Source organism: Solanum pennellii, chromosome 5, assembly GCF_001406875.1.
Source record: "Solanum pennellii chromosome 5, SPENNV200".
Classification (NCBI taxonomy): Eukaryota; Viridiplantae; Streptophyta; class Magnoliopsida; order Solanales; family Solanaceae; genus Solanum; species Solanum pennellii.
The window spans coordinates 2,378,258-2,392,871 of NC_028641.1; the positions used below are offsets into that span (position 1 = coordinate 2,378,258).

General features: G+C 28.3%; 1 protein-coding gene across 1 annotated transcript; it reads left to right on the top strand.

The window, feature by feature from the left end:
* Positions 1-4,853: 4,853 nt before the first annotated feature.
* On the top strand, positions 4,854-7,210 carry LOC107019871 (transcription factor MYB106-like). Its single transcript, XM_015220234.2, has 3 exons — positions 4,854-5,028; positions 5,520-5,649; positions 6,320-7,210. The coding sequence occupies exons 1-3, from the start codon at positions 4,896-4,898 to the stop codon at positions 7,086-7,088; spliced, it is 1,032 nt and encodes a 343-aa protein (XP_015075720.1). The 5' UTR covers positions 4,854-4,895; the 3' UTR covers positions 7,089-7,210.
* Positions 7,211-14,614: the final 7,404 nt, after the last annotated feature.

Consider the following 14,614-nt stretch of genomic DNA (forward strand, 5'->3'; position numbering starts at 1 on the left):
TGCGCGGAACATATCTACAATTTCATCTAATAGTAACATTTTAACTATCACCCCTTGCTTTATTTAACTGTATATACATCTAGAAACATCAATTATATAAACAAGATACGAATTATTAAAAGTGATTCCTTTTCATTTGCTTAAGTTTCGATAGACAAAATTAATTAATCGATATATATATATATATATTGATGAGAAGTAGAAGATGCACGAGAGTTGACATTCTGAAATTTATGAGATGTTTGCATAGATATACTCTTTATCAGTATGTACACTGCCAATGCCATACCAATCCATATTCTTCCGATTATTATTATTTTTCAACTATTTTTAATATTCATGAGATAGAAATTTAAAATTTTGAGTCTAAATTCTAGATTTTACGAAATAATTTATTGGGTTTGAGTTAAATTATTTACTCTTAATAAGTGAAGTCTTTAATACGAAATAATATAAGCTTTGAGCTAGAATTATTGTGTTATGCCGAGCTCGTAATTAATGTTGCTGCGATAACATCGTGTCATGCAAACTAAACAAATTTACAAGTATAGAGTATGTGTGTATATATATAGAGATAAACTTTTTTTAGTATTTCAGTGTTTTTTTTTATTCGTATTGAAATTCAATTAATCTGAATTTGTATTACGTAGGATTTATTATTGAGAATGTGCTTCTTATCAAGATTTTTTATATTCACAAAATAAATTGAGACGTCTTGTTAAGGATGGAGCACTTCATCGCATCACGTATAAATCAACTTGATATATTAAATAAAAAAAAAAGGAGGAACTTTTTTTGAGAAGAGAAAGTATTCATACATTAAATCAGAGTTGGGTATATATATAAATCAAGTTTGATTTTTTTTTTAAAAAAAAGAGAAAAATATTATTTAAAATAAATAAAAAAGGAAGTTCTCAAACATTGAAGTTTTCTATGGTATTATTGTCTAAATAATTGAAGCTACTTTTAATAATACTGGGATACACATTTATTATTTTGCCAAAATGAATAGTATTTGTGAGGGAAGCATGACATATATTTTTTTTTTTGGAGTAATAAATGTGAATGTACTTTGCAATATATAAGTTGGTTGAGATATCCCCCATCACAGTCCCAATACTATTTATGATTCTTAAATAAATCGACATTTTTTTTTTTTTTGAAATAAATGTATTTGTCATCTTTGGTTGTACAATAAATCACCTAGATATTGGACATGCAAATTTATGAAAGGTGAAACATGTTGTTCAGACTAAGGGCGGATCTAAAGAGGTGCGAGGGGTTGCGAAATTTCTTTCGCTTAAAATTATATATATATATATATATATTAAATGTTGTCTTATAGATTTTTGTGTTTATTTTTTAAATAAAAATTGTAATTCTGTCATTTTTGTTTTTTTGCCTTAACCTTGAAATCTGATTCGACCTTAACCTTGACTTCGGATCCGACTTCCGTCTCAAGCCCCCTGCCCTGGACTTTTGACCTGAGTCTTGGCTCTAACTCGGGGTTCAATCCCTATCTTGACCCCAACTATGTCTTGAAAGTCGACTCTTGACCCTAATTTGAGAACTCACTCAGGAGTCAATGCAGAACCTATAGCTAACTTGGGAGGCGACTCTTGACCCCGAATTTTGATCCTCATTTGAGGACCCGACCACGATCCTAGTCTAGAACTTAAATCGAGACACGTCCCGATTCGAGACGGGACCCGAGATTCAACCTTGGGGTCCCAACTTAAAGTCCTAACTTGGGACCCAACCATAACCCGGGGACCAAACTTGAGATTGATCTTGACTTGGGATCTGACTTAAATCCATATCTCCTCGGGACCCTACTCCCCGACACGAGATCTTGACCTAGGAGCCAACTCTTGATAAATCGGGGTCGGTTTCTTGGTTGGGGTTTTGGTAAAACTTCGATTAAAAATATAATGTAGATAAATAATACTCTCTCCATTTAAAAAAGAATGACCTCATTTCCTTTTTAGTCTGTTTAAAAAAAAATGTCCCCTTTCCTTTTTGGACAAAACTTTAACTTGAACTTTCCACGTGGCATGTTAAGACAACGAGATTAAAGGACAATTTATTGCATTTGACATAACTTTAATTTAGAACCACAAGATTTAGAAGTCTTCTTTCTTTTCTTAAACTCTACTCCAAGTCAAATTAGGACATTCTTTTTAAAAATGAGGGAGTAATCGATTTATCACATCACTAAAGTACTATCTAATATTGTAGTCTAGTTAAAGTTGTTACGCCCCGAGCGTACATCCTGAGCGAACTCTTAGCCTGGCTAGACTCTGAAATGCAACTTTACTCAACTGTCTCAAAATAACTTAGAATGTTTTAGAATTAAACATCCAACTAGCCAAAGTGGTAGCTCAAGTCTTATAACAAAACAACTGAAATGCAAAGACTAAAGAACTATATTTATCAATCTATGAAGCCTCTAATACTATGAGGGATGTTGAGACAAGACCCCGATCACCCTAACAACTGAAACGACAAAGCAATAATAAAGGGATCCTCCGGAAAGAAAGGAGGGTCACTAAATGACTCTCAAATACTCAACTAGATCAATGAAATGTTGACTGCTGATCCTGTTTACCTGTATGTGCATCATAAGCGATGCAGATCAACTGACGTCAATACATTGAATGTAAGAACATGCGTGGAGAAGCTAAACGTGACATAAGATTGAACTGAATTATGAAAAAAACACTTACCTCAACTTTACTCATCACGGATACTCAACTATATGCACAATTAAAAAACAATAAAAATGTCGTTTATATAAAGCATTTAAATAGTAGATAATATCCTAAATCATTGGAAAATAACATAATATCGCAATTGTATATGAGAATATAAAAATAAACTATGTTTCAGAGTTTCTCTAACAGACAACAATCACTATGAGTTATGTGACGATACAATATCTCGCCCACGCTGTCAGAACTGTCATGTAACTTGTCGGGATATCAAACGCCTCAATTAAGTGGATCCACTAATCTATGCTTAAAAGCATTAAGGAATCATCTAAAAAATATGATCGAATCTACCCACGTCGGCTACATGGTTTTTAGACACTTGAGTTATTATGAACTCGTCCCCATATCGGTGCTCAATACTACTTCCAAAATATACTCAGCTTATATGTTCAAAAACATAACTCTTCCTCCGTGGTTTGAGATTATTATTCAAAAACTAGCTCAAAAGCTCTCTTGAAAATCGGTGTTTCCTCTCTTGTTTAAATGTGAAAATATTTACTCTTTGGGAATACTTAGTTTCCATATAATCTTTTAAAGAAAATGAACTTCTATCCTACTCTTATTCAACTCAATGCTCTAGTCTTAAAACAATTTTAAAAACATTTTTAAACGACTTTTGAAATGACTCTACGAACTTCTTAAACTTGAGTCTTAACTTTCCTTGAATTTGAATTTATGGATTCAAGATTATAATTCAGGTTTATGGAATTTTCTTAGATGTTTAGAGTCATTTAGAATTGTTAGAATTGATAGGAAGTGTTAGTAAACTTCAGAAGGATACAGACGAGCTAAACAACAAAATATGGGTGGGGGCAGACGTCTCGAGCACACTGCTGGAGCGTGCACTGCTGGCGCACCGTCCTAGACCTTATGGTGCGTCGCCCTATTCAATACATGTACCCAAAAATCTAACTTAAAACAACTTTTAAAATCGATAAGACTATCTCAATAAACTCATCAATCCAAACCAAATTCAAGACTGAAGGCAATTTCAAGAACACAACTCAAGAATATCAAATCTTAGGAAGAAAATACGCTGAATAAATTAACATGATTGGCGTGTGGGTCAACGTACCCAACACTATGTGAACTCAAATACCTCTTAGGGATCAACCCTTGACGAAATCTGCACGAAACCTTCAAGAACTTGACGAAATCTTGACCTTTTCTTTTATTTCCTTTATTCTTTTGAGTTCTTTTTTTTTTAGTGTGAAATTTGAGTGCGTAAATTGAACCAATTCAGTTTACACCCCTAATTAATTACTGAAAATGAAATAATTTAATTGGCTAAGAAAAGACTAAAATATCCCTCTTAAATTCGAGTAACTTTTCTTAAATTGATAGTCCAACTTCAAACGGGCATATAACCCTCATACGAGTTCGAAAATTAGCTAACTCGGTGGCGTTGGAATGAAGATTCCAAGACCTTTCATTTGTTATTTTATTAGCCATCTAACTCATCATGTACTGAAAGTTATGATCGTTTGAAGTTGACCCAAAACTCATACTTAACATAACTTTGCCAAATTTCAAATTTTTATTCTTTCCAAAAATAATTCTTTCTAATTCTGTCTCTTTCAAATAGCAGGGTGTTACAAAAGTAAAAGTATCATTAACTCATAAAAATACGGATCAGTTCGTCTTTTATCCAACCTATTATGTCACACAACTCACTTTTACCGAATATAGAATATGAGCATACCAATCTATCATATTATTATCCATTTTATGTTAATCCGTTCATATTTGATCCAACTCATCTATTTGTCATCATTATTAACACCAATAAAATAGTAAAGATAATCGAAGTAAAAGTCGGATATGCCTTCACTCGAGCCTCAAAAAGGCAGAGGTTTTATTTTTCTCCTATCAGCTGCCTGAAATTCCAGCAGTGTAATTAAAGCTTGACATAGTAGTGTGCTGGTGTTGATAATTACTACTCATTTGGAATTTATACTATCATTTATTTTACATAGCAAGTGTAGCTAACTCTCTTGTCACACTACTAATTATTTTTAACATTTGTTTGCCTATATATACCATCTCTCATTTCCACAAAAAGAAAAACACAAATAACAAACTTTCTTGATTTGAGATAATAATTATTATTATTATAGACATAAAATGGGAAGATCCAAATATTGTGGTGAAGAGGGATTGAAGAAAGGTCCATGGACACATGAAGAAGACCAAAAACTATTGTCTTTTATTGATAAACATGGTTGTGGTAGCTGGAGGGGTTTGCCTGCTAAAGCTGGTAATTTTAATTATTATTCCTTTCGTCTCAAATTATGTAAAAATTGTTATATATTTATATAGATTTGAACGATCGATTTAAACGGTCTAACAAGTAAAAACGACAATAGAGCAAGACAGGATGAGTGTGAAGGTGATTTAACCCCCTTACTGTGCTCTGCCTCGCTTCATTGTTATCCCTAGTCACGATCCAGGACTATCTATAGCTAGTGCTAGATTGCCTAGTTTTCTTTTTCGTGCAACGTTTTTCATGTGTGATTATTACAACTTAATTATAATAAATTGATATTCTCCTTTCATTTCAATTTATATGATACACTTTTTATGGGCCAGGTACGTGATAGTGAGACTTGAAGTCATGACCCTTAACCTGAATAAAAAATCATGTTATTATATCATCTAAAAAATTAATTAGTTAGAAAATACATATTTATATAGGTGTGTACTATTATTTAACATTTGCTAATCACTCCTTTTTGCTTCTATTTTTAGGTTTGCAAAGATGTGGAAAGAGCTGTAGGCTAAGATGGATAAACTATCTAAGACCTGATATCAAAAGAGGAAAATTTAGCTTACAAGAAGAAAGAACCATCATTCACCTTCATGCTCTTCTTGGAAATAGGTATACATACTGATATATATATATATATATATATATATATATGCTTTTTTTATCAGTTCATTTTTGTTCGTACAATATTAATTTGGCATATTGAGCGATAAATAAAATGACTGTTTTTACTATATTATTCTTTGAATATAATAAATTCAGTATTTTGAAAAATAAATATAATTAATGAGTAATAAGAGTAAATTAGAATCGGAGTGATAAATTATCTTTTATTTTTTTAAATTGAATAAATAAAAATGAATATCATTTTTTAGTATAATGAATAAGTAACGATAGAGTAAATAATAAATAAATGAAGTACAGTAATAAAAAGATAGCAAATGATGATAGAACTCATAAATAGTTAGTTACCTTTGTTTCTGCCACAATATTATTCTTTCCCAATCCCCATAGTCTTTGTTTTTTTTTTTTTTTCAATATGCAACAAATAGCCATAATGCTACTTATGATACTGTCTATGATTGATAGTGCCTTATTATAGCAGTGTCCACATTCAATTAAAGTCACCATTTAATTGATTTGATTTGATTTAAGTATCCAAGACTAGTGATTTAATATTACCACAAATAATTTCATTCTTTGTGTAATAATGTCTATCCATGATTATTGTGATAGTAAATTGATTAGGTTTTTATTCATTTCTTTGTCAATGATATATCAGATGGTCAGCAATAGCAACTTATTTACCAAGCAGAACAGATAACGAGATAAAGAACTATTGGAATTCGCGTTTGAAGAAGAGGTTAACCAAAATGGGAATCGATCCAATGACACACAAACCAAGTGATGCAGGCTCATCAAAATATGTTGCAAACCTTAGTCACATGGCTGAATGGGAAAGTGCAAGACTAGAAGCAGAAGCTAGGCTTGTTCGAAAATCGAAAATCCTCTTCAATAACAACAACAATACTCACAATTACAACATTAACCCTAGTACTATTTCACAACAATTACCTTATCATTATCAACAACTCCCTTGTCTAGACATATTGAAAGCATGGAAAATGACTAGCACAAAATTACCAACAATAAATGACATTAGTCATGCCATTCTACGTAATAATTTGAAGAACAAGAAACTCGATTCATCGATACAATCATCAACGTTAAATTCCTCAGAGAATATTTTGGCGAAAAATGCACCAACTACTACAAAATTTGATGTTGATGATGATCAAAATCTTCATAATTTGTCTACAATCAACTCATGTTTTGAAGATGATCAACTACTCCAAACAGAACTTCCAAGTTTCATGCAGGAGTTTTCAGGGGTATTTCCGGAATATACACAAAATTCAACAAATGGATTACAAGTGGATAATTTTATGGGAAGCTATTCTGAAGATATTGAAGATAATAAGTTACTAATTAATTGGAATAATTTTCCTAATTATTTAGTTAATTCACCTATTGGTTCTCCAGTATTTTAAGTTCTACTATATAGCTATAGAAAATTGTACTTCTAAGAGTTTGATTAGTTTTTTTGTTTTATTACAAAGATTTTGTATCTCTAAATCCTTATTAGAGTGAAATTTAGTTTATGAAATGATTGATTAAAAATTAAAATCATGTACCCTTATAATTTGTTTTTTTTTTAAAAAAAAATAGTGTAAAACTGTAAAGTATTTTACACGTTACTAAAATAATAAAATTAACAACCAATTTTATCGTTGATCTATCGTTATTTTAATTGCTTAACAAAAATTATCACAAATTCGTAGTTAAGTAAAATTAGTAATGAATTTTTAAATCAAAGTTTTTTTTATTTATTTATAGTGACATGCTCTAAGTTATAAAGTCAATATTCTTTAGTTTTCTTTTCTACTATTATATAAGAGTGAGTCGAAATAGTTGATATCTAACATATATGTTTTATGTCAAAATTTTAATTTGTGTAGGGTAGTTTCGTTTTTGCATTAATTGTCTTGTTCTCATAATTAATCCACGTGGTTTTTCTTGCCAACGCTTTGTTATAGGTGGGTTTCATTTCACTTCCCACCATCCTTTGTCTTTTAACAATAGAATTTTATCACGAGATTGTAGTGCACTGGCGGGAGTTCTTCGTCTTTATTCAAAGGTTTTGAATTTGAGTTTTGAGTATGAAGAAAATTTTATTAGAAGCGTTATCTCAATTAAGTCTTGCAGTGCGCGATTCAAGTTTAATCAAAATTTTAATATGAATTTCGAACACCAGATAGAAAAAAAATAAAATTTCAAGCACTCATCTTTGCTCTTCTCAAAGAGTTCCTGTAATTTTCAATATTTCTAATTTATTGATTTGTTAGTTTTTACTCACTTTCAATTTCCTTTTTCCATTCATCTTTTCTGCTACAAGTAAAGAGGGAAAAGGAGATATGAGAGTTTGTTTTGCTTTAAAAAATGATGTAATTGAGGCTCTGAGTTAAATTTCAGAAAAACATTTATTATAACAAAAATAATTGTTTAATAGTAATAAATAGATATATTAATAAAGAGTGCTAAAATATTTATTAATATTAATTAAGTGTCATTAAATTTAATGTCGCTAAAAGCTTTAGCGATATATATAAAAAGTTAATTATCATTAAATATTTAACAATAATTGAGCTATTATCATTAGTTAATTATCGATGAATATCATTTTTAATATAGTGATCACTTATATGTTATGTTCTTTTTAGATATTTATAAGGAAAGTAGATAGACTCCATGTTTTATTTAACAATCTTCTGATTATTATTTCATCCAATACGAAGTATCATAGTTGTTGATATGATTATTATTTCATCTAATACAAAGTATGACATCTGTTAAAATAAATTTTGCGACATATATAGAAAATATTGAACCCGTATTTGCACGGACTAATTACATCTAAGTATATTATATATATATATATATATATATGAGTAAGGTCAGAGAGAGGAGACATATTGAAAGACAATCAATATTATATGGTCCTGGGAGGCCAAAAAAAAAATTAAAAAATGCACCGTCCATGTTTTTTGCAATTTATTTAACTAATTAACTCCATGTAGCTACTACTCTTTTTTGCTTTATAACATTTCGTTTTCTGATATAGGTCCATCAAATAAAGTTAGGTAAATGAAATTATTGCTAAGGTGTTTGAAGGAGTAATCAAGTAATGGACCAATGAGGGAGTAGTAAATACGCATTCATGATATGAAATCGTCTTGTTAGGAAATAGTATATATAGTCTGAAATATAAGAGTTTTTGGCGCGAATTTATATTTAGTTGGATTCGTATACAAATATCAGACCAAAGATTAATGAACTATTTCAATCTCTTTATCCTATATTATACGTACAAATTATCCTCATTATTATTTTTTTGTCGTGAACCCCATTTGAATATATATCGAAAAAAGTAAATTTTTGAATGATTCACTTCATCGTATTTATATAATATATACATGTGTATGCATATTTTTTGATATATAATATATAAAAGATATTCATATAATATCAGTTATAAATTTGTATAAATTAAATGCATTCATACATGCTTTAATATATTTATTATTTTATATTAGCATATATTTGCCTTGTAAATTTATATATACTTTTTTGTTTTGATATTCATTGATACATATAATTTTTTCACTTATAAGTGTGTATAAGTGAAGGAAAAATTATTTTTTTTATTTTTTATAATGGACGAAATAAATATTATCATAATGTTCCAACTACTAATATCCAAAAAATGATGACCTAATATATGAAATAAAGTCACACTTGAATCTTAATGTCTAGATAATAAATTTAGACATTATTTCTAGTAGGCATGCATTAATATTCTATATATAACATTTCTCTTTTTTGCTATAAGTCCATCAAATAAAGTTAGGTAAATGATTTAATTGCTTAGAATACTATCCATTCGATTATATTTCTTTTTCTGCTTCTTAAATTATTAAGTGAACCCTTTCAAATCTCTTTCATAATATATTACGTAATACCATACGTTATATCACATATGTATATCCTTTTCGTGTCAAAAGTTTTATTTAATAAAATAATTAGTATCGGAGTTCTTTATTTCGTGAGTCTATTAGAAATATCCAGTCGATCCTTATCCTTTCAAGTAATATTCATATAATCAAAGTTGTGGGGTGGGGGTGAGGGATACGAGGGTCAAAAGTGTGTTGGGGTCGGCAGGGCCGGAGCCAGCCTATATGAACCCCTTCGACGAAAATATAACTATTTCTACATTGTAAAAATTATTTTTTATGTATTTATAATAGATATTGAAACTCCTTCAGTTAGTCAGTGTGTTTAGTTCTTCAAAATTTTAAACCCCCTTATTAGAATTCCTAGATCCGCCACTGGTGATCGGATGTGAAGTTGGGTGAGGGTGGATAGGAGAAAGACAACGAACATAAAGTATCTTTTTTTCTCATATTTATTTTTATTATAACGATCATGAGTTTTTTTTTTTAATAACGACATAAGATGTTACTTATGATACCTTTATTTCTTTCATCAAGTAAGTTGTTTTTATGTTTTTTACTAATTTTTTTCCAAAAAATAAATAAATAAAATATTCTAATTTATAAATTATAATTAAATATATGTGAATCTATTAGATCTCGATAAAATCTAAAGAATAAATGACGATACTAAAGTTTTCGCTTTCCCTATAATAAATGTGGGGTCTTTAAAATAAATAGCACGTTCATTTATAAGTCCATCTCATCTCTGTACTTGATGTAACGGGAATACAAATATTTATATATGACGTAATACAAAATCAATTTTTTAAAATTTGTCTTTCAATTTTTTCTAAAAAACATTATATATGTACATGCATATTTTACGTGTTAACTTAACTATACCTATTAGATAAATAAGAACACGAAAAAAGTTATAAAATTTGGATTAAAAGTGAATAACAGAAACATTTTAGTAGTAGTAGGGATGTTTTATTGTAATAATGCTTAGTTTGAATGTCTAACTAGTAAAAAAATTTTATCAAAATTTTCTTGGATTCTCGTTCGAATTAAAATTATTTTGTGTTGGTTGTATATAATTTGTATGTAATACATTGCCACGTGATAGGTAGGGTCGACTCAAAAATATTGGGGGCCTAAAGTCAAATCTAAAAGAGGGGCAACTTTTTTTTTTCAAAAAAAATAAATAATCATGTATATATTTATTTGAAATCTATTTTGCTAGCATTTTAGATGTGAAGTCATTAATTACTGTTTTCTAAGATTTGTTTCAGTAATTCATTTCAATTAATAATATAGCATATGCATTTAATCACACAATTTTGATCTTAGATAAGATTTATCAATTTTTGTTTTGAAAAATTTCTTTCGACCGAGGCAATAGTTATAGGAATTGTCAACATTATTCTATAAGCAATATATGCATTAGGAAAAGAATCAAGTCTTTTTATTTCATTGAGTAAATCCATTACATCACTATCTTCTACCTATATATATTATTTCTCTTAATAACAACTAAAACGAAAATATATATACTTACTAACAAAGAATATCAAAAATAACAAAAGTTCAAGAAAAATTATAAAATAAAGTTAGAATAATAAATTAACATTCAGTTCACGAATTTGATAAGTTGATATAATAATGTTGAACTAGATTTGCGTTCCTTCAATATAATGATTGTTTGTTGCAATTCTCAAGATTTTAAGAAGACGCTCAAAAGTAAATTTTGTTCTTTTTAAACTTGTAATCAATAGTAAATCATTTGATTAGGAGAGAGTTCAATTTTGAAAATAAAACTAATAAAATAGAGAATAAAAAAGATGAGTATAAGGTAAATAATAACATAAGATCAAATTTTAAGGAGATAAATATAAAACACAATTTTCCACTTAAGAAAATTATTTTCAAAAAATGTTTCATTCCCTTAGAAAAAATAACTGTATTTTGTTTTTCTTATACTTCTTACATATTTTTTTTAATTTAAAAATACATATAATTTTAAGTAATATACATAGTATTTTTTTTTATATATCCCCCCCCCCCCAAAAAAAAAATAATAATAATATGGGACCCCAAACGATGATTTTAGTGGCCTAATGCTTAAGATGGCCCTAATGATAGGAGTCTTTGATCCTGATCCATCAACGTATGTGATATATCGATCTGATTCTTATTCTGATCCTCCTTGCTTTTTGTGAGTTTATTTTTTTGAATAACCTCAATAAAATTTTTGACTTCTCCGTTATTCGAAGATTCTTTATGATTATATATATAGCAAATGAGAGAAAATATGATTATTTGAACATTTGCCTCTAGTTTGTGTTGTGTTAATTAATTTTTTTAGGATATAATTATTTCGTGATAAACAAATTTATATTTTTGTGTTATAATCTTCTATAAATTATGTCCCATGTTGGTAAAATTACTAGGTGAAATAAAATAAATAAATAAAATTAACTGGTGTATATAAATGCTGTAACGTGCATTTTTTTTAACATGAATTTTGCATGCATGCAACGATGCAAATTATCGTACGATCCAATTTACAAACACGTATGTACGTAGTAATAATTCTGATAAATAATGAATGATTACTATTCAGTATTCTAACTTATTAATCCAATATGGTTGGCAAAATAAAGTTAGGGGTCGTTTGATAGGAAGTATTAGGAGAAATAGTCCGATATTATATGTGGTATTATTTAGTATTTAGTATAATCAATTCATGAATTAGTTATACACCTATATGGTATTAGAGGGCATATCAGTATAAGTAATACCTTTCATTTGGTGGTATTAGTTCTAATACCGTGGGACTAATTTAGGTAAAGACAAAAATACCTCTTCAAATAATTCTTTTAATCATTTGTTTATTTCATTGATTATATATTTTATATTTATACTTATAAATTAATTTAAATAAATTAACTTACAGATTTTATTATTTAGATATTATATTTTGTTTCTAAAATATGAGTTATTTAATCTACTTATTATTAATATAAAGTATTATAATCCAACTAATGTGCTAATGTTGATGTATGAAATTAAAAACAATTCATAAGTCAAATATTATCTCTTAATGCAAGTCCATTAAACACTACATTAAAGTGGTAATTTTTAAGTTTGTATTTTTTTTCATTAACATGAAAACTTCGTAATATGTGAAAATTATTAAAATTGTCTCAACTATTATACAATTATATTAAATGAACAATATATATGTATAGCTTAGAAACAAGGTACCACATATTTTAAGACACCGCATTAGTATATCTTTTCACATCGAACATGAATCTCACATAAAATATAAATTTAATTAGGAGTCCAATTTTTATGTTTAAAAATAAAATACAATTTCACAATTTAAATTTTGAAATTGTGTGTGTCTAAGAATTTGTGATGTTTCATAAATAAATGTTGATTTTAAATAAAATAAAAAAACTTTAAATTTAATGCAATAAATTAATTAAATTTGCCTCTTTTACTGAACTTGTGAACTCTATGAATCCACGTTTCTGTATTATTCTCCTCCATTTTAGAATTTTCTTTCATTAAAGAATTGCATAATTAAATTTTATCACTCGTGTGTAAAAAAATTAAATTAATAAAAAAATGAGGCAGAACTCCATAACTATGAATTATGGTGGGCTATATTTGATTAATGGTTATAAATATTTGTGTTCAATCGTCTGAAATAACCTGCCATTAATTAGTACTAGCATATTGATTATGAAATCGTACCATGGAACAACCATATTTAATTAGTGTTTATCCTAATTAATGGTGCCTGGACCATTATGTTTTTGTCTACGTTAGTTTTCTCCGATCACTTTTACTTTTCTATTATTTTAAAATAGTGATTTAGAAAACTTTGTCGGAACTTGTCCCGTGATGGGACTCTAGTATACATTTCGAGATTTAAGTGTGGGGCTTAGTTCGGTAAGACTTTTGACCTAAGCGCTCGATTAGGGACTCGCCTAGCAGATCTTGTCAAATTATGTATTAAAATCTTTAGTTAACATTTTTTACCCTCACTTTTTCACTTATAAGTGTTTTTTATGATTTTGTCATGTCTTTCAAAATTATCATATTTTATTTAGCTATAATCGAAAGTAATTTTATTTTTATACATGATGGAGTGATGTTCTAATTATAATACTAGTAAGTTATATTGATTATTTTCGGGATAATGCACAAGTACCCCCTCAACCTATGCCCGAAATCTCAAAAACACCCTTATACTATACTAAGGTCCTATTACCCCCTGTACTTATTTTATTAATAATTTTCTATCCCTTTTCGGCCTACGTGGCACTATCTTGTGGGTCCAACGCTGGTTGACTTTTTTTTAAAGCTAGTGCCGTGTAGACCGAAAAGGGGTAGAATTAGTTATAAAATAAGTTCAGGGAGTTAATAGGACCTTAGTATAGTATAAGTGTGTCTCTGGGATTTCGGACATACTTGTGCATTTTCTCTATTAATTTCTTTTAGGGAGATAAATTATATAGTCTGATAAAAATTAGTTTTAAAAATAACGATACTTTTATTATTAGAAAATCAAAATATTAGATTATTTATATTTGCATAATCATGTGAGAAGTTTTATTTTTGGTGAGTTTTTTTAATCATGTTTTTAATTCTTTCAAACTATTGGCATATTATTTTTATGATTTTGTGTCATTATATTACTATTACTATATTATAAACTAAAAATTTTAAGATTTTTTAAACCCAATATCTCGAGACTTACGTTTCGTCATATATCAAATAAAATTTCCTGGTTCATGCCCCCGCTTTTTAAAATATTGATTCAAAATAAATTAAATTACTAAGATTGATATCAGAATTTAATCTTATATCACATTTTTGATTCAAACCAAATTCTATATTTTGAACTCTATTCGAGATCTTTATGAGAAAAAAAATTATATATACAAGAAAAATGATTCACTGAATGATTAAATTTATTTGAATATCCTTAACACAATAAGCTATAACAC

Excerpts from the sequence above, each read along its gene's own strand:
- LOC107019871 (XM_015220234.2), top strand. The coding sequence starts at position 4,896 with ATGGGAAGATCCAAATATTGTGGTGAAGAGGGATTGAAGAAAGGTCCA. Across the intron at positions 5,029-5,519 it reads GGGTTTGCCTGCTAAAGCTG|GTTTGCAAAGATGTGGAAAG; the intron begins GTAATTTTAATT and ends TTCTATTTTTAG. Across the intron at positions 5,650-6,319 it reads CATGCTCTTCTTGGAAATAG|ATGGTCAGCAATAGCAACTT; the intron begins GTATACATACTG and ends ATGATATATCAG.